This window comes from Chanodichthys erythropterus, chromosome 17, assembly GCF_024489055.1.
Source record: "Chanodichthys erythropterus isolate Z2021 chromosome 17, ASM2448905v1, whole genome shotgun sequence".
NCBI lineage: Eukaryota > Metazoa > Chordata > Actinopteri > Cypriniformes > Xenocyprididae > Chanodichthys > Chanodichthys erythropterus.
The window spans coordinates 29137501-29158290 of NC_090237.1; the positions used below are offsets into that span (position 1 = coordinate 29137501).

The 20790-nt window shown below is 35.3% G+C and overlaps 2 protein-coding genes across 3 annotated transcripts in view; both read right to left on the reverse strand.

The window, feature by feature from the left end:
• si:dkey-238d18.4 (TBC1 domain family member 15) overlaps positions 1–9017 on the reverse strand; it is a 19095-nt gene extending 10078 nt beyond the window's left edge. For both annotated transcript variants that reach the window (XR_010892162.1, XM_067365181.1), the window contains exons 1-3: positions 8624–9017; positions 664–849; positions 354–472 (exon numbers count right to left, since the gene is read on the reverse strand). Coding sequence is in view for 1 of the 2 variants with exons in the window: in XM_067365181.1 (XP_067221282.1) it covers positions 354–472; positions 664–849; positions 8624–8870 (552 nt within the window). In the remaining variant the exon portion in view is untranslated. The remainder of the gene's footprint in view (positions 1–353; positions 473–663; positions 850–8623) is intronic.
• A 906-nt stretch (positions 9018–9923) lies between these two features.
• Positions 9924–13284, reverse strand: LOC137005363 (uncharacterized). The gene is made up of 4 exons (XM_067366225.1): positions 13239–13284; positions 12900–12962; positions 10898–11296; positions 9924–10765 (listed from the first exon to the last, which is right to left on the reverse strand). Exons 1-4 carry the CDS (start codon positions 13258–13260, stop codon positions 10644–10646), a joined length of 606 nt encoding a protein of 201 aa, XP_067222326.1. The 5' UTR covers positions 13261–13284; the 3' UTR covers positions 9924–10643.
• Between the last annotated feature and the right edge of the window lie 7506 nt (positions 13285–20790).

Sequence of the window (20790 nt, forward strand, 5' to 3'; positions counted from 1 at the left end):
GAGTTTGATGGATATCGTTTGAATTTTCTGCCTGACATGCTGTAATTACCACAAGAACCAACCATTACCTATCTGTCCTTCACAGACTGCTTGACTTTGCCACAAGGTGTTTTTTTAAACTGACTATTACAATTTTTAGTCAACTAAGCCTCTTCTATTTGACTAATGATTAGTCGAATATTAGAAGGCAGCCCTAGTGTTTAATATTGTGAAAGTTTTTGTCTTTTTTAGTAAAATGCAATACATTTTATATCACCAAGCCCTTTTATTTTTCAGCCTCTCCAACCACTTGACAACTCTAAAGTCTCACATATGGTATATCATTTAGAAAGTAATTAAGCTGGCAGTTTTACCTGAGCCTGCAGTTGCAAAAAGGACAACTTCTCTCGGGCCTCTTCTGACTGATACTGCTGCTGATTCTGCTCTCTGTCCTGCCTCTGGTCAAAAAACTTGACTGCTGTCAACAGTTCAGCTGGAAAATAAACAGACAAGACAAAAAAGAGCATTTATTTATTATTAGTTGCAGTTCAACATCACCACAACTCATCAGTTATGTATGTATATCAAAGGTTTTCAGTATCAAGACTGAACAATTTATTGCGGTTGGTCAGGGCAAACTGTTCCATATTAAAAGTGTTTGTTCTGCCATGTAATATGATTTACCATCGGTGCCATTAAGACGCAGACGAACAGCTCCAGGAAGCAGCTGTTGCCACTTCCTCTTCATGACCTGATAGCGCACCGCCATCTGCTCCAGCAGTAGATGGCGCTCCAGAGCTGTAGAGCTGCAGGGGTACATCCCAAACAGAAAGCGCCATACCTGACCCCGTTCGTCAGGTGACACACCACCTGAATCACACAAACAGGACACAAAAAAGACATTTGAAGATGATTAGCAGGTATAATAGGAACACATGGCTCGGGATATTCGCTATTTCAAAATGTCAGTTCCTTTTATTCAAGTATACTGACTATTTTTGAGAGCTGTACTCTACAGGAAATGTTAAAAAAATGTTTAAAGAATGCAATGCATTTTCAGTGGAAAAGTTAAGAGAAAAACAGGGTAAACTTAAAATTACAATAATATAAATAATTAAAAGTATTATTAAACTAAAATAACACACTTTGAACAAGTAAAAAATAATAAAATAAAGGAAACTGATTAAAACATGTATACATAATAGAAAAAAATAATATAAAGTTAAATATATAAAAATATTTAAATAAAATAAAAAAACATTTGATGCATATTCATATTACTTTACAGAATTATAAGGCATTTATACATGAAAATATATAGCTGCCTTTTAAATTTTGAGGTGGAGATTAGTACTTGATATTTTGAGGTGTGCCATCTAAAATACTGAAAACCTCTGAACTAACTGATAACTTGCTTACTAAGGAGTATAAATTGATATTGTCAGTGTTGGACTCCTTACAATTGATTGGAAAGGCAATGCATCAGTTTTAAACAAATAAACAGTTTAAACAAATGTATTGACTAATCAAACAGAGCATCATCACAACATTTAATTGGATCACTTTAAAGAAATGTACTGCACCAGAGAGAACAAGTCAAACCTAAGCATTCACATTGTATTAGCATTAGCAATTCAGCATTTCACAATGAGCTCACAGCCAGGGCAGAGAGAGTTTGAGGGTCCACACAGAACAAAAACAACCTCTAATCCCCTTCTTACAGAGCTGATTATGTAATTCACTTTGCACAGATTCTCATGTCATCGAACAGGAGGTATGTGTTTTGGAGATGTGAGGCCTTCACACTCAGCAGAAGAAGATACACTGAAGAACAGTTGGTGAAATGCCAGTTCGGCTTTGAATTGTGACGTATGTCTTTAAACGTTACTGATGTGGTCATGTTTGCATCACACTCTCGTGCCACATACTTGTGTTGTAAGATTAGGGTGTGCTGCTGAATATTAAGCTTCAAATGTAACTAGATCTCATGAATGCTAATAGTTGCAGATATGAGTTAATTTAGAGACCTAATGAGTGGATTACATCACATAATTTACTCAAAAACAGAACTGCTCAAATTATAACTAGGCTTATTATAACTAAAACTAATTAAAAAATGCAAAATGACAAACTTTAAAATTAAAATGGAATATATAAAAATAATTTCAAAATTAATAAAAACTAAAATAGTATATCAATGATGAAGTAATATTAATTAAATGTAAATAGAACAAAATAAAAAGGCTGAAAATGGCACAAAATGAAGAAATATTTACTCCTTTTGTAGATCAAACAAATCAAATGTAAGCTAATTGGTGACTTTGACCATGTAAACTGTTATTTAAGGTGCTGTAGAATGTCTTTTTAAAAGATGTAATATAAGTCTAAGTTGTCCCCTGAATGTGTCTGTGAAGTTTCAGCTCAAAATACCCCATAGATTTTTTTTTTATGAATTTTTTTAACTGCGTAAGTCAGTATTTATTTGGATGTTTACATTTGATTCTGAATGAGTTTGATAGTGCTCCGTGGGTAAAGCTAACATTACACACTGTTGGAGAGATTTATAAAGAATGAAGTTGTGTTTATGAATTATACAGACTGCAAGTGGTTAAAAATGAAAATAGTGACGGCTCTTGTCTGTGAATACAGTAAGAAACGATGGTAACTTTAACCACATTTAACAGTACATTAGCAACATGCTAACAAAACATTTAGAAAGAAAATTTACAAATAGCACTAAAAATATCATGATATCATGGATCATGTCAGTTATTATTGCTCCATCTGCCATTTTTCACTATTGTTCTTGCTTGCTTACCTAGTCTGATGATTCAGCTGTGTGCAGATCCAGACGTCCTGCCCTTGTCTAATGCTTGAACATGAGCTGGCATATGCAAATATTGGGGACGTACATATTAATGATCCTGACTGTTATGTAACAGTCGGTGTTATGTTGAGATTCGCCTGTTCTTCAACTATGCCAAAATAAATTCAATTTTCAATTCTAGGGCACCTTTAAAAGATAAAGGCATCAATCAAGTTAATCTATCAAGCTGCTAGTACAATTTAGACCTATATCAGGGGTTCAGGGTTAGTCTAGTTGGTCCATATACTGACAATGCTGACAATCTGCTAATTCACAAATATCACACGATACTGGAGCATGTCTAATCATTTCATACTAACACTACAATTCTAAGGTGTAACATTAGGCGGTCTAGCGGATAACTTGTTAAATATGGATTTTTTTTTTTTTTACACAAATGCTTCATTTCACTTTAAAAGGCCTTTATTAACCGCCCTGGGAGCCGTGTGGAATATGTTTATAATGGATGGATGTGGATGGAGACACTTTCAGCTTTCACCTTCAGCTCATACCTGTTGATCCCGCTCAATGCCATTATAAAGCTGGTATTTATGATATTTATTAATATTTCTCTGATTGTGTTCATCAGAAAGAAGAAAGTCATATACACCAAGGATGGCTTGAGGGTGAATAAAGCTTGGGCTAATTTTCATTTGAAAGTGAACTAATCCTTTAAACTAGCAACCATGTTGTCTGCCGTCACATCTAAAGCATGACTAATCCTGTGAACATGAATCTTATGATTGTAGCTCTACAACACACAGATTCTATAGCTCTTTGGATTACTATGAAGCCATTCTTCATCTGTTTGAAGGGCAACATGTCACTTGACTAGCATTTGATAAGAAGAGGTCCTTTGGGTAGACCAGTGATTCCAGACAGTCATCCAACCCTTTTGTAAAGTATGCAAAACTAAGACTTTACATGTTAACTGCTTCCCTTTGAATGCAACAACGATTGACTGATGGAGATAACAGTGACTAGATGACCTACATCAACAAATACAGAAACATGTTTGAATATAAAGGTATAGGGATTTCCATTGTCATCTGTTGTTTTTATACTGAGCTAATTATATTTTTAACCCCTAAATCTAACACTCACACAAACTAAATGTATAGGACGGGACTTTGTTTTGTCCATGGGGAATTGATTGGATGGTTATGGTTTGCTATTGGTCAATATCATGCGAGTGACAGTTTGCCCCGCCCTCACACCCAGAGATGGACACAAATACATCAAAAAGTATTTAATTACAAATTACAAATACATACTCATCAAATGTATTTAAATAAATAATATTTAAAATGTATTTAATTAAAAGTCATTTGTAATTTGAAAATACAAAAATAAAAACAAAATTTACACACAATCATGAAGTGTGAGAGTAACAGTGGAGTTAGATACAAATAAGAGAGAGTAGCTCTCAGTTGCTATAGCCAAAGCATTCAAAAAGAAATAACAACTAACAGTAGCATTCAAGAAGGAAATAATACAAGAAATTAATACTCAAATCTAAAAACACTGCACTGTGTGATTCACTGCGTGAATTAAATATATATTGATGATCCTTATAAAGATGCTAAAGTTATCTAGTCAGGCGCAGTGAGTGATTTTGTCTTTTTCTTTTGTTGCTTGATTAACATTAATGACAGACAGCAACAGGTTTATTAGGCTGCTGACACTTTAAGAACAAACGCACGGACCGAATATACTGACACACGTCCAGTTTTCACCCAAACGGTTACATTAATTTAAGACGCGACCAACTGTGTTTTCTCTCGCAATTAATCAGAATGATATTATTACTTGACCTACCCGTCCGTGGATTATCCACAGCGCCCGGGGGTATAACTGCAATTCACGCAACACTAGACGGCGCACTTCATGCTTTAGCTAGCAAGTCAATTCACAAGTTCTAGCTATTTGCATTAATATTCTGTCTGTCCTATAAAGACATTCAGTGAATAATATCTGATAGTATATTGTAATCGGTGTAATGTAATGAAGTAATAATACTTTGTTACAGTACTGAAGTATTTTTTGGGAAAATCTGTATTTTACTTGAGTTTCTATATTTCTGTCAACTTTTACATTTACTCCACTACATTTCCTAAATAAAATGTATACTTTTACTCTGATACATTTTCCCAAAGCATTTTCGTTACTTAATATAAAATAAGGTAGGAAGAACACAGACTGCAAGCAAGCATGTGCAAACAAGTGCTCGCAGAACTGCGGTTGATTACATTTTCCGGGTGAAATAAAAACGATCACTGATGCCTCGTAGAGTTTGTTTTGACACATGTTGTGAGGCTGTGCGCTGCACAGAGCGGGACACTTCAAAAATCAATATAATACAGACAACAAAACGGTATGTTATAAGACACGCAATATCGCGTTCAATATCGACGGCGATACATATCGATATTGAACGCGATATTGCGTGTCTTATCAGTGAACTACGGCTCTGTCTATTAAATGCCGCTTCGTTTGAAAGCAGGTGATGGTGATTTAGCGGTAATCAGGGAACCGGCTTTACTGAAGAAATGCGCGTGACAAAAGCATTCGATACATCGCCCAGCCCTATTTTAAAGTAACTAGTTTGTTGACTAGATGCTGCATTATTGTTGATTAGATGCTGCATTAGTGGAGAACAGCAGTATGTTTGCTGTCGAGGCTGAGAGGATGCTAACATTAATAGTTCCTCAAGCGGTTAAAACAATGTGACAAAAACACCAACTGTTCAATGTCAAGATTGTAATGTGAATAATGTTGAAAAATAATGTGGAAGTATACATATAATAGACCCATGCCATGCTTTTGTGTGTAAAGATGGTAATTTTTAAGCATGACTGTTTGGATTTATATGAAATGGTAACACTTTACAATAAGAGTCCAATTGTAAAATTAAATAAGGTTAATAAAAGTATTGTTCATTTTTAATTTCAACATTTACATTTTAACATTTTAAAGAAGTCTCTTACATTAGTTATAATGCACTATGAATTAACATGAACGATCTATGTATAATTAAATTAGTATTTTTTTATATTTAAAAAATTACAGTAAACATTTAGCCATTTTTTTAATTCAAAGAAACAAAAACTGAACACATTCTTGCTGCTCAAACTGTGTAGAGAATATTTTTTAATAATATTTTTTTGCTCCTTTTGTATTTTACATTTAATTGTACTTTTACTTTCAATACTTAACTACGTTTAATATAAAAAATAAAAAAAAACTTTTCGTACTTAAGTACAACACAAACTTTTACTCAAGTAACACTCTAAACAGTGACTTTAACTTCTACCAAAGTTATTTTCTGGTAAGATATCTATACTTTTACACAAGTATGGTTTTCAAGTACTTTATACACCACTGATTGTACTAGATACTTTACCTTAAAGCAGTTTGACTGAGCACAAAAGCAGCCTCTTTACCTGCTTCAGATCTTGTTCACAATGAGGGAGCTGGAATGGATCCAATAGGATGTGTCACATGATTTGCTAGCATCTAGCCAAAAAAACTGTGACGGTAGTCCTACTAAAGGCAGGGTAGGTGGTTTGTTACAGAAACTTTTTTGTTATGCTGGTTAAAAGTCTCTTCTCACCCTAATAGCAATCACTAAGTTAATCATCTAAATATGTATATCATCTGTGGAAGGCGTAGGACAATAAAACGTTCGTCCATTGAATGGAATGATACAATGTTCTACCTGCCGATCAACATACTGTATGTATTTTCATACCAGACATCACACGCCATCAGCGCTTTTCATGCTATGTGGAGTTAGACAGTCAGATCAGTCACGAGCTCCGCAATCAAAACAGCAGCCACCTTCAAGGTGCATTCACACAGACTGTCGGCATTAACGCTTCTCATTTACTTTGAATGGGTAACGTCATGCGTTGTTGAACTGAATTGTGGGCTCCGTTGCATCACTTCACTTGCGTTGCTAACGACAGAAGTTGAAAATTTCTAAACTTTAAGCGCCAACCAAAGTCAGCCAATCAGATCACTATCAACACTATCAATGCCTAAATGAAACTACAGCAGTCAGGTGGTACAGGTCAGTGATCTTTAAGTTGTTTATGTTTATTATTATTGTAATGCTATGTGCTTTGAGATATGAGGTACTTTAACATCTATCGTGACGCTTTTTCTCCCTGCTGTGTGCGTTCATGTGTTTTGAAGGAGGCGTGGCTTTGGAGACGCTCTGAAGGGAGGGTGGGATTCTTATGCTTTCAAAGCTAGCTCACTATTGCTAGCCTCTGAAAATGACCTAGCCTACCTTTAAGCCTGGTGATGAAAGTTATTGTACGTGAGAATAAAATAACATATTTGAATGTATTTTAAGTATATTAAATACAAAATACTGTCTCTCGAAGTATTTAATTACAAGTTACATTAGATTTTTTCTTTGTTAAGGAAAATATATATTAACATACTCAAAAGTAATTAAATACGTATTTTAAATGCATTTAATTAAAATACTGTCCATCTCTGCACATCATCAAAGAAGAGATGAGATGTTGCTGCAAAAGCGAGGGGAAGTTATTTTGATTAAGTATTATGAGGGCACATGAATATTAAAAAAAGAAAAAAAAAAAGATGTGATGGAGAAATCATTTAAAAATACATACTGCAATATTCAAACTTTTGAAAAAAAAAATGTAAATAAAGTCATAATTTGAAATCACTCATACAGGCATCAAGCAAAACACAAATAAGAATTTAGATTAAATTATTACTTTTTTTTTTCTCAGAATGTCATGACTTACTGTAGGAGATTGTTGATTCTAATAGAATCCCCAGCAGAATTGGTTTCAAAATCTAAAATTTCATAGAATTGCTTTTACATTTTAACAAGAGTTTGTGCCAATATAATTTTATATTTTTTTATAACCAACCAATATATACAAAAGCAGACAAGGTGAATTTTGCAATGTGCACCTAAGTGCAATACATAATGATATAATACTATATGTCTTGTCTGTTATAAAAGTAGGCTCTAAAAATGAGCTAATGTAGGTGCTGGGTGTAATGCATTACTATACTAAGTAAATAATTACTGCAATTTAATTACTTTTGCATTGCAAAAGTAAAGAAGGGGATTACCCTATTTTTTTCTGCAATTTATTACAGTTATTTGTAATGTAACTCCATTAAATACTGTATATCAATTTTATATTGTTTATTTGAAAGAATAAAAGAGCAGTTTCATGTTTATCCTTGTGTTTTCCAACTGATCAAGGCTGATGTGGGATTTAGAAAGTAATTAGTAATAAATAATGCAATATTTTTTTTTAAGAGAGTAATTAGTACATTAATCATATTACACTTTTAAAAATATAATTAGTAGCTAGTATTTATTTTATTTTTATTTATTTTTTTTAAAGAATTAACTTAATCAACACTGGTGGCTATGCATTGTTTTTAAGCAATCTCTCTTTTTTTGCATTCTTTTATGCAATCTCTGTTGGTCAAGCAGAAATTCAAGTAGTGATGTGCTCAGAACATCTGACATGATATTTCTACATGACAGTTATGTAACAATATAAACAAGAGAATATGCTGATCCAGTAAAATAATCACAATTAAATGATAAACTGTGATTATTTTACTGGATAATTGATAATACATGAAACACAGAGAAGTAGCCTACAACTTCTACGGTCACCTCTGGAGGCTGGTGGTCCTGTTTATTTATTTCCAACATCTTATGTTATGATGACTCTCTTCAAACCAAAATATGGATGATGATCGATCATTTACCGTTTTTAAATATATGCATCCTGAGTCTGGATTCGTCCACTCGCCCCTCAGCGTCCATCACACCTGGCAGCGAGATGCGCGCACAGGCAGACTCAGGTGAGGTCACAGGTGCGACGGGCCGACAGATGTTGTTATTCCCCGTAGAAACGCTGTACTTCATTCCCTTAAACTTCCCAACGGGTCCATTACTGTCCAGATGTTTTTTACCTTTCCCTTCTACATGTGATTCATCACAGCATGTAATCATCGTGTTAAATCCTTTGGAGATTCTTTCTCTCAGGCATTGAAGTTCTCGTGAAGTCACGAGGTGATAAAATCAGCAGGTAAAAAGTCTTCGGCGGTCTTTCTGAAACCTCATTTTAGATGTAGGAGAAAGTGTTTTGGTAGCGTGAGCACACCCCTCATCCCTGTCATATGACTCTCTCTCTCTCTCTCTCTCTCTCTCTCTCTCTCTCTCTCTCTCTCTCTCTCTCTCTCTCTCTCACCACGCTTATCTCAGTTTAAAAACCCTCAGAGCTGCAAGCGCTAAGGATATAAAGGTCAACATTTCCCCCTTGTGGTGAGTGGTTTTTGCCCTTTGTTTACAACAGTTGTACTTCATATCTTATATAGCTGCGCGCGCATCTTCCGTTTCATTATATTCCAGGGACGCAGAAAATATTATCATGCATTATTTTAAATTCTAAATACAGTCATAAATAGTAATCAATAAAATGAAAAAAAAATAAAAAACACTTTTTAAATTGTTATTTCAGATGTCCATTGCTATTCATTGATTCTGAACAGTAGCATCTAGATAATTTTACATATGGATCTGGTGTAAGTTATTTCAAGAAATAATTATTATAGATGCAGTTTTTTTGTTTTTGTTTTTATTAATTTTTATAACAAATCAAGGGAAGATAATCTTATTTTGGTGAGAACTGAACAAAATTTGTGGGATTATCATCATACATTGATGTTAATGTCTACATATCCCTTGGCAAACAGGCCGTACAGTGTACAATCACACTATGTTCCCTGTAAAGTTTATATATATATATATATATATATATATATATATATATATATATATATATATATATATATATATATATATATATACACACACACACACACACATTATTACCTTTGATAGGTCCCAAATGCAGTTCAACAGTTCTGTTGTTGACCAAACCACAATTGCTGATTTCAGTGATAAAGCTTTTTTTTTTTTTTTTTTTTTTTTTAGGCTATATGATCACATGGGTTTCAATATTAGACAAGGTATCAGATAGACAAGATAGACAAGGGCATTTTATGTTGGGAAAAAAAATCATTTACTTTTGTCACCACTGGTACCACCTAACTGAAGCATTTCTTGTGAAATGAATGTAGCGACCGCTGAACACCTCACGACCCGGGCGCCGCGACATGTGGGAGCAAAAATGCACCCACACACTGATTCATACCTTCCATTGTTATTAAACTGAAAAACTGAAGGGTATTATCAGTATGATTTGAAGATATATTATTCATTGTTTTGTGCATTTTCTCACTATGAAGCACTGTGCTGTTACTTTTCTGGTTGCTCTACATTTTTTTATTAGTTACTGTCCTTACACTACTGTTCAAATGTTTGGGGCCTTAAGATTTTTTTAAACGTTTTTGAAAGAGAAAGTCTCTTCTGCTCACCAAGGCTGTATTTGATCAAAAATACAAAACAGCAAGATTGTGAAATATTACAATTTTAATATATTTTTCCAGTGATGGCAAAGAATTTTCAGCATCATAATATTTTTTTATTATTATTATCAATGTTGAAAACAGTTATCTTTTTTATCATTTTATTATTTTTTTAACATTTCAACATTTCATTATTTATTTACTATCTTTTTCTTTCCTTGCTAATTTTTATATTAAATTAAATTGTTAAACAATGATGTTTTCTCCCTAAATTATGGCAGTTTAAGCACTTTCATGTACCATTGTATATGAAATATGCTATATAAATAAGCATCAAGTAACATGTTGGTTGGATTTAATGTGATGAAAAAAGTGCAATAGAACTCATAAACATAAATACCACAAGTTTACTTAATAAAACAATTAAAACAAGAAAGGGGAAAAGCAGGTAAACTCTGTATTCATCCTCCACTCCATCTGGAAAAACAAAGAGTAAGAAACAGCTAGAGAAAGTCAGAGAACAAGAGAGTGATAATGAGAAACTGTACCAAATATAAAAGTTCCACAGCTATTTTACAAAGAATGGATGCGACATTATCCTCTGCTTACCTGTAATATTGGAGGTACATAGTGGGCTGCCATGAGTCACATTTTCACTACTAAAATGTACAAAAAGTCGAGTCCCAGTCCCATAGTACTGCTCAGGTGTGCCATTAATTCTGCAGATATAATTACAGTAGAACAAGCCGGTGTCGTTGAGCTCTAGGGAGGTCAGGGTGAAGCTTGAGCGTGAGTGGTTTGCTTTTTTGTGTTCAGAATGTCTCCCACTAAACTGAGGAAGCTTGTCGATGCGGTCGTATCTCCCATCTCTGTTATTGTACCAGTGTACTAAACAGATGGCCTCCTGAATGTCTCCATGAGTGTGACAGTGCATGGTGATGTTTTCTCCGGGTGTCCTGTACACCTCACCTGGCCACTGCTTCACCCAGTTTTGCATGCGAGCCTTTCCTGTGACAAAGAACAAGTATTCATCCTGCTGGTGGATAAACATCTAAAAGATATTTCTCAAATTGGGGTTTGTGTAGGAACTTCAGAGGGTAAAATTGATGAAATACTAATAATTAATTTTAATTTAAAAATGTTAAATTAAAAGAATATTTTTAAATATAATTAATCAAAATAAAACACTATTTTATTTTATTATTTTATTTTATTTTATTTACTTTATACTGTGTGGCCATGCAATTATAGCCTAGTAGCCATTCTTGAGTGCAATTCCAAAAACTTGAAGAATTTCTGAGCAATATTTTTTTTTATTTTTTTTAAGAAAGGCAAATTTAAAAGATAAAATTAGGAGAGCTAGGAGAATCACTAAATTTCAGATGTACTGCCAGTAATGTACTGCCATATTGTAAATATATAAGGAATCATGTAATCAATCAAAAAAAGTAAATTATCTGATTATGAGTATTTTAAAATGTAATATAATAAATTACAAGTATTTAATTTTTGTAATTTTATTACGTAATCCAGATTACATATAATCAGTTACTGCCCAGCTCTCTATATATTTATTATATCCTAATTGTTAAGATTTTTTGAATGTGCATTAGTCCACCAGTTAACATTTATTAGACTTTGAGTAAGATGTGTAAAAAAATATACGACTAATGGGTTGCTCTTTGCATTTGACTGAAGAAGAAAAAAAAAAGAGCAGATGAATTGAAATTCACTCTCTGACAGTAGGTGGCGCTTATATAGCATTTCCACTGGTTACATCAGTAAACAAAGCAACACAGGACTTATAAAGACTACTTTACATATTAATACTCTGTTCCACGTCATGCCTAACAAGGCCCCTTATTCTAAATAAACTAAACAACGGCTTCATATTATATTATATTATATTATATTATATTATATTATATTATATTATATTATATTATATTATATTATATTATATTATATTATATTATATATTATGCCATGTGCAGTGCCTGCATTTATTTAAATTATAGACTTTGATGTTTATTAATCAATCACATTAAGCAATATTGTGATTCATGTTTCTCCTCTTGAAACTATAATTCAGACTTTGCAGACCATTTAAGATATTTAAAGTCCCCCTGTGGTGAAAATCAAGTTTTTAATGTTGTTTTTATGTCTATGTGGTGTTTTTAACATGCTTTAAGACAAACCATGTGCAAATTCATATGTCAACAACATTGCTGAGGATTTATAAATACATTTTAATGCTAGAAACCAGTAAAAATGCTTGTTTTTTACTGAGTACTCTTTTCATTTAATATTTCAGCATGATAATTTCAGTGAAAATGTAGTCTAAATATGAACATGATTACCTAATAAACAGATAACTGACATAAAACAATATTTTGGCCCTAGGATATTAAACATAAATATAGTACAAAATAATACATCAACATAAAAATACAAATTTTATATATTAAAAATAAATGCTTAAACAATCAGTTTGCATAATAAAAGACTATTTTGAAATAGTAGAATTTTGACCCATGTATATATTTTAAGTTTAAAGCCTTGCAATACAATAGAAACACAAAGACTAAAAAAATAACAGTAAGTGTGTTACCTGAGGGATAAAAAGCAAAGAAGACAGCGGCAAAGACGACATCATGGAATAACATATCTCTGTCTGTAAGTTTGAAAAAAAAATGATCTTTTACAGGAGATTAAATGCCATTGTTTGGTGCTTACTAGATACAGCATGACTTATTTAGGCCTTTCAGAACAACCATGGCTCTCATCTCACATTATTTATGACTTTTTACAAGTTACATTTAGTAGTAAGAAAAGTGGTAAGACAGATGTGAAGAACGTACTGAAAAACATTTACCCGTTTTAGGGGTACAGTCTCTGATAACTTTTGAAATAAATGCAGAAATGTTTAATTTGGAGCAGTCTGACTTACCTCTGAGCTTCTTGCAAATCATAGGCTTCCTACAATATTGAATCTGCTCGTGTGTCAGACAATAAGGGGGCTTGCACACATCTGTGATGGTCTTACTTCCTGTGCTGTGTATATTCAGGAAGGATGGTTTCACCTCCAATTTGAAGACTTGAATTAGTTTATAACTGTTATCTGTTATTTTTCATGCAAATTTGTGTGTTGGTCAAAGCCATGTTTTGAAAAACATAAAATAAAATGTCTTGCATGTTTGCATTCAGGTATAATCAAAAATGGGGGTCTTACTTTGTAATTCTGCACAGTGGGCTGTTAGGTGCTAACAGGAAATCGATGATGTGACAATGACATGCCTGTCCCACATGAAACATTCAGAGTACAGCTAAGCTGGATGCGTGTTCATGCTATTCACAAGTAGCGGTGCTTTGGAAAGCTTTCTTTTGCATTGTCTTTTCTCTAGTAAGTCAGGTCATTCATGTCTAAGATGCTAAGAAATCATTATTTATGGAAAAACATATGATATATTTTCCATTCTGCAAACTTTCCAGGATTCTACAGATTATAATGCTGTGTTTAGTCTTGCTGAAATCAACTATTGGCTCAAAATATGTAATAAATACCTTCAGAATATCTTATTTAGTCTTCCACAGAAGAAAGTACGTACAGCTTTGGAGTGACATATGGCTGAGTAAATGATGAAATGATGACAGATTTAAAATTTTTGGGAAAACTATCCATAAAAAAAAAAAAAAAAAAAAAAATATATATATATATATATATATATATATATATATATATATTCTACTTTGTTCAATAACATTTTATATTTACATTTACTATACAATCTAGAAATATGAAGATCTATCGTTTCTTCTTTCTTGACAGGCTGAATTTGATGAGGGTATGGATCAAATGAACATATTTTAGTCCTAAATGACTGCAGAACGTCAATTTTACTAGTAATGAAATGAGAAGTAAAGAACTAGAATGCAGTAATACATTCTCAATTCATGACATTATTAACAATTATATGGGTTTAAACCACATTTATTTACAGTGGTATGTCCTGATTTTTTATTTTTATTTTTTTTTTGCATGTTTGTCACACTTAAATGTTTAAGATCATCAAACAAATTTAAATATGAATCAAAGATAACACAAGTAAACACAACATGCAGTTTTTAAATGAAGGTTTTTATTATGAAGGGAAAACAAAATCCAAAACCACATGGCCCTGTGTGAAAAAGTGCTTGCCCCCCGCTGTTAAAATATAATTTAACTGTGGTTTATCACACCTCAGTTCAGTTTCTCTAGCCACACCCAGGCCTGATTACTGCCACACCTGTTCACAATCAAGAAATCACTTAAATAGGACCTGCCTGACAAAGTGAAGTAGACCAAAAGATCCTCAAAAGCTACACATCATGTTGAGATCCAAAGAAATTCAGGAACAAATGAGAAAGTAATTGAGATCTATCAGTCTGGAAAAGGTTATAAAGCCATTTCTAAAGCTTTAAGACTCCAGCGAACCACAGTGAGAAAACATGAAACAGTGGTGAACCTTCCCAGGAGTGGTCGGCCGACCAAAATTACCCCAAGAGTGCAGCGATGACTCATCCAAAAGGTCACAAAAAAACCCACAACAACATCCAAAGAACTGCAGGCCTCACTTGCCTCAGTTAAGGTCAGTGTTCATGACTCCACCATAAGAGAGAGCCGGGGCAAAAATGGCCTGCATGGCATAGTACCAAGATGAAAACCGCTGCTGAGCAAAAAGAACATAAAGGCTCGTCTCAGTTTTGCCAAAAAACATCTTGATTATTCCCCAAGACTTTTGGGAAAATACTCTGTGGACTGACAAGACAAAAGCTGAACTATTTGGAAGGTGTGTGCCCCATTACGTCTGGTGTAAAAGTAACACAGCATTTCAGAAAAAGAACATCATACCAACAGTAAAATATGTTGGTGGTAGTGTGATGGTCTGGGGCTGTTTTGCTGCTTCAGGACCTGGAAGACTTGCTGTGATAAATGGAACCATGAATTCTGCTGTCTACCAAAAAAATCCTGAAGGACAATATCCAGCCCTCTGTTCATGACCTCAAGCTGAAGTGAACTTGGGTTCTGCAGCGGGACAATGATCCAAAACACACCAGCAAATCCACCTCTGAATGGCTGAAGAAAAACAAAATGAAGACTTTGGAGTGGCCTAGTCAAAGTCCTGACCTCAATCCTATTGAGATGCTGTGGCATGACCTTAAAAAGGCGGTTCATGCTCGAAAACCCTCCAATGTGGCTGAATTACAACAATTCTGCAAAGATGAGTGGGCAAAAATTCCTCCACAGCGCTGTAACAGACTCATTGCAAGTTATCGCAAGACAGGGGGCAAGCACTTTTTCACACAGGACCAAGTGGGTTTGGATTTTGTTTTCCCTTCAAAATAAAAAAATTCATTTAAAAACTGCACGTTGTGTTTACTTGTGTTGTCTCTGATTAATATTTACATTTGTTTGATGATCTGAAACATTAAAGTGTGACAAACATGCAAAAAAAAAAAAATCAGGCACAAGTACTTTTTCACAACACTGTATGTAGTTAAATGGACTTGATTAATTTGTACATTCAGTCACTAGAGGGCACCATTTTCCTTCTAATTTGTAAATCTGAAGTGTAAATATGACTTTTTATAGCACATGACATGACTGCAGATTTAACCCTAAAAAGGGCAAGACCATGAAGAGATTTTGCTATTGCTATTTTCCATCTTATTAGGACACAAATAATACAATTTCATTATTGTTTAATTGATTGTTTGTATTCCGCAGGATACATTGTCCCTTTGGGGGTATAAATTCACAGAAAAAAAAGAATGCTTGTTTTGATTTTTTTTTTTTTTTAACAACATTTTAGTCACATTTCTAAAACATTTCTTCTCTCATAACTTAAAGTAAACATTATTTGTAAAATTTAAATTACTGATTTATGAATATAGCCTACTGTATCATATTTAATACACACATTTCTAGGGCCTATAAATTATCAACATGACCAAAACTTTGCTGAAACACCTGTTATACACAATCTACATGACTTTTGTATGGAAGCTTTTTTTTTTTTTTTTTTTTATTAATTATTATTTATATATTATTATTCTCTTATATATAATTGATTTATTTTATATACTTTTATATATTTTCTACTGTGTGCTCTGATATGTTTGATTATTTCCATCTTTGGTGTCTCTTCTGTGCTGGAAGATTGAGTGGGTGTATTTTTCATCAGAATTGATCATGTGATGTACCATTGTATCAAGATGTGTCTGTTTCCATCTCTGCACACATGAGATAATAGAAGATCTGCAGTATTCTCTTAAAGGTGTCAAAACAACACTTCATATTTTTATCTATCTTTGACATTTGACCAGTGACCTAGCCGTTACACCAACTATGACTATGGATAAGTCTGTTTGAGCTTTTCTTATTAGACCAAAACATATATTCCTTTTTCTTATTTTGCTCTTCCCCTCTAGTCCTTCTGCTTCTCCTTCTGCTTGAGCTCTCTCTACCAAAGAAGGTCATCACCTTCTTCGTACAGGGTGTGCTCTCTCTTATCCCCTTTTATTCTGCACATATCTTCTTTTGTTCTTCCTTTCTCTATACTCTGATCTTCACAATCTTCATCTTTAAGATACAATACTCTGGATTTTATTATAAACTATTATTAACTTGATTAATTTGTTTGTCTCTATAATTTTACATTTTTACTTAATAAATGTATTATTTCTTATTAAAATTTGATCTCTGACATATTCATTGCTGAATTGCCTGGATCTCATTGCATCATATTGTTTCTGCCACTAAAAAAACAAAAAAACAAAATGGCAACTGCGAGTTTATATCATGCAATTCTGAGAAAAAAGTCAGAATTGTGAGAGGTAAACTTGCAGTCATGAGACAAAAAGTCAGAATTGTGAGATAAAAAAGTTGCAATTACCTTTTTTTATTTTTTATTTAGTGGAGGAAACAAGCTTCCATACTTCTGCCCACTGATACATCTGATACATTCTGCCCTCCGATTCATACAGTTATTTAACGTTAAATTTTTTAAAATTATTTTTACATTTTTCCATGAAATATATCAACTTTTATCTGTAGATGAGTTGATTTCCCACTTCCGGTGGTCATGTTGTTTTTAAATACTGCTCGTGAGCTAAACAAAGAATGTATGATCAAAGTCAACAGAAGTCAACAAATATTCACAACAAACACTTTTCAACATGAAACCAAGAAATGAGACCTACACTTTCTCTACCTGTGTACTGGATCATTGAATTATGTCTTAATCTGTCTCTTTTGTCCACTTTCAACCACTTCTGTCCTGATTTCTTCAATGGGAGGATATATGGGAGGGTAAATGAATGGGTTTTTCAGATCTGATATGTTCAAACATATTGAACAACATGAGCATCTACACTACAAAAGCAATCCTGTCAAATGCGTTTTTGACTCCCTCTGGAAGTGGTCAAAAGTGGACAAGCTCAAAACATTTTAGACTCTGTTTAAACCTGTATTTAGTGTTGTCCACTTGTTATATGATTAGTCAAAATGCATCTTAATACTAGGTGGAAACAGGGCCAGGGTGATCCAATCCTTTTTCGCTTTGAAATGCTGAAACAAATGTCAGATGGATTATCTGATCCTGGATAACAAAACAATGGATTTCCAAATCATGATAATTCTGATCCAGATTATTATTTATTTTAACAACTGGGCCCTGGAGATGGCTATTGCAGATCAGTCATGATCCATGAATGTGTTATAAGAATGTTTTCTTGTAGTACATTCTTCTGCTTTCAATGTCCTGTGAGAAAAAAAAAAAAAAAAAAAAAAAAAACTATGATGTTTATCTATAATTTTTTCCCAAAGTAATTGCCAAAAAAAGTATTGGTTACCAATCTATTTTGAGTGTAACAAAAATGAACCAATGCACATTCTCATGCAATAATTGCATCCATTTTCGCATCCATTCTGAGCCACTTCCAAATGTAGTTTTAAATCAGATACATATCCAACATCTGGACATGCTACGTCTAAAAAAAAAATTTGAAGCTTTATTATTGAGGTGGGAACTTTTTGTTCCCAAAAAGAAATTGAAATTGCACGCACACACACATATTCAGCAGCTGAATTTCAACCTCTGCCTGGTTAAATTTAAAAAAGAGACCAACGTGTTTTCTTGGTGGTCGATGTACGCAATGGTCACAGTATTTTCCGTATGGACCAGCACGTGTTTGCTGCGTTGCAGCCCTTTATGGCGGCCCAGCGTAAGTCATACTGCTAGCAACTCAAGGCAATTGTGTGCCACTGCTGTTGAGGTCCCATCTACAGACCTGAAACAGCATGCCCATTGTACGTGGCGCCCCAGCCTGTGGCAGAGGCATCCATGAACAGCATTCTAGGGGGACTCCCACCCATACAAATGAAGGGTCTGACCACGGGCTAAAGGTTTGGCAACAGTTCGGGCTGATGGACACCCAGTGCATGCCGCTCTGCCATGCCCATCTTGGGACTCCACCGTGAAGCCAGTGCTGAAGCTGCCTCATATGAAGCAACCCAAGCAGCGTTACTGCGGCTGTGAATGCCAAATGCCCCAGGAGCCTCTGAAAAAGTTTCAGTGGGGCCACTGTCCTGCTGTAGCCCCTCTAGCCATAACCCACTGCCTTTCTTGGGTACAATGAAGTAGGGGATGTAGAACCCTGTCTTCATATCGGCTGGAGGGACCGGTTTGATTGTGCCCTTCGCCAGTAGGATGTCAATCTTACTCTTAAGACCAGAGCATTGCTACACAGCACAATGTTGAACTGGATGGCATGAACTTGAGGCATCTCATCGCATGCTGTTTGTTGTTATCCTACCTTCTTGTGAAGAAAGGGACAAGTGTGGCGAAGCATAACATTGCACGCTGTCATCCGCGCCCTCTTAGGACCAAGAGATAGAGGAACCGGCTCTTTACTAATAATTTGGGGACTGCTATCTGTGACACCAGTGGCAGAACAGATTTTTGATTCAACAAAAGATTCTCTGCCCGGCCCTCCTCTGTGTCAAACTCCGGGTCACCCATCTCATGGGTGGTGTTTCACCAACTGCTTGAAGGATTTAATGGTGGTTGAGACGGGTGGCACCATCTTCCTCTGAGGGCTTGACATCACAGTAGATCTAGCTGTGTTTTTTTCTTCTTTTTTTTTTTTCACAGGGTACCCTTGGCGACGATAAGACAGCCCTTGATTACCTCAGCCTGCTACTGGATTGCTGAGAATGGCTGGGCACAATCCTTGACAGTGTCATCGAAAAAAGGCCACCTTGTAAGATGGGAGCATCGAGAAAGCATGCTTTGGCGATGTCTCGTACCTCCGCAAGGTTTAGCCAGGGGGCACTTCTGGACCACCAAGGTGAACATTGTCTGAAGGAGGGCCTGCGCTGTGACATTAGTCACCATGCACAGCTCAACCCCAGCTTAGAACTTCCCTCGCCCATTATGAGTGCTTTGGCCTTCTGTAGACTTATAGGGTGGCCAACGAATGCAGGGCAGAGGCGGTCTGCCAGCAGCACTGCTGCCCTACCAACGAGGTTTTTCATGCACATCTGGGAAAAAAGGTATGGGGGTGGGCAAAGTGATTCATGCGTCATGCCGTGCCCCTGTGACCCAGTAAGCATGGCTGTCAACTCTGAATCTGATTCAGCATGAGTGCACACAGACCACTACAGTGGGAAGCTCAGCATCACCTTCATTTCAAGAGCATAACAGCCCTCTCTCCAATGTAGCAATCAACATCTGATCCTCCACTGGAGCCCTGAATGAAACACTATTAATGTCCCCCATGAGAAGGACCAGCAATCCCAACCAGACATGTGAGACAGTAAATGTGGCCATCAGACTTGACACGGTGCACTGAACGTTCAAGCCTTTACGAGAAAGGCAAGATGAACAACGTGCCAATGCCGTCATGCTCTCATATGAGAACATAAACTACGAACGCAATCTCAGCATGCTTGCGATGCAATAGAGGAGTGGTGGGCCCATGGAGATGTAATCGGCGGGAAACTCACCCTACTGTAATCCTCAGGTCACCAAGGCTTATTAGCCGAAATAGCCCTTTTCTGGTGGCCACCAGAAGAAGAACGAGATTAGGGAATAGGCGAAGGGACTCCACCTCATTTGACGCACTCAAGTATTGACCACGCATCTAGAGTGCCGAACAACGCACTGGGTTGCAGTGAAAACCCACGCTGTCAGCCAGCAGCACACAACACTGTCGATGGCACACAACACGCTGAGAAGTGCGAGCACTTATGAGAAAGGCGAGATGCGACCAGCATGCCGACATGGTCATGCTCTAGTGTGAGAACATGAGCCACCCACAAACTCAGTCTCAACATGCTTATGCCCAGGCATGTGAGAGTGATCTTGGCCGTTAGTGAGGACAGAAAATGACAGCATCCAGAAATACACGGTTTGAATGACATCCTGAACAAGACGCCAGATCAAACCATGTATGCTCTT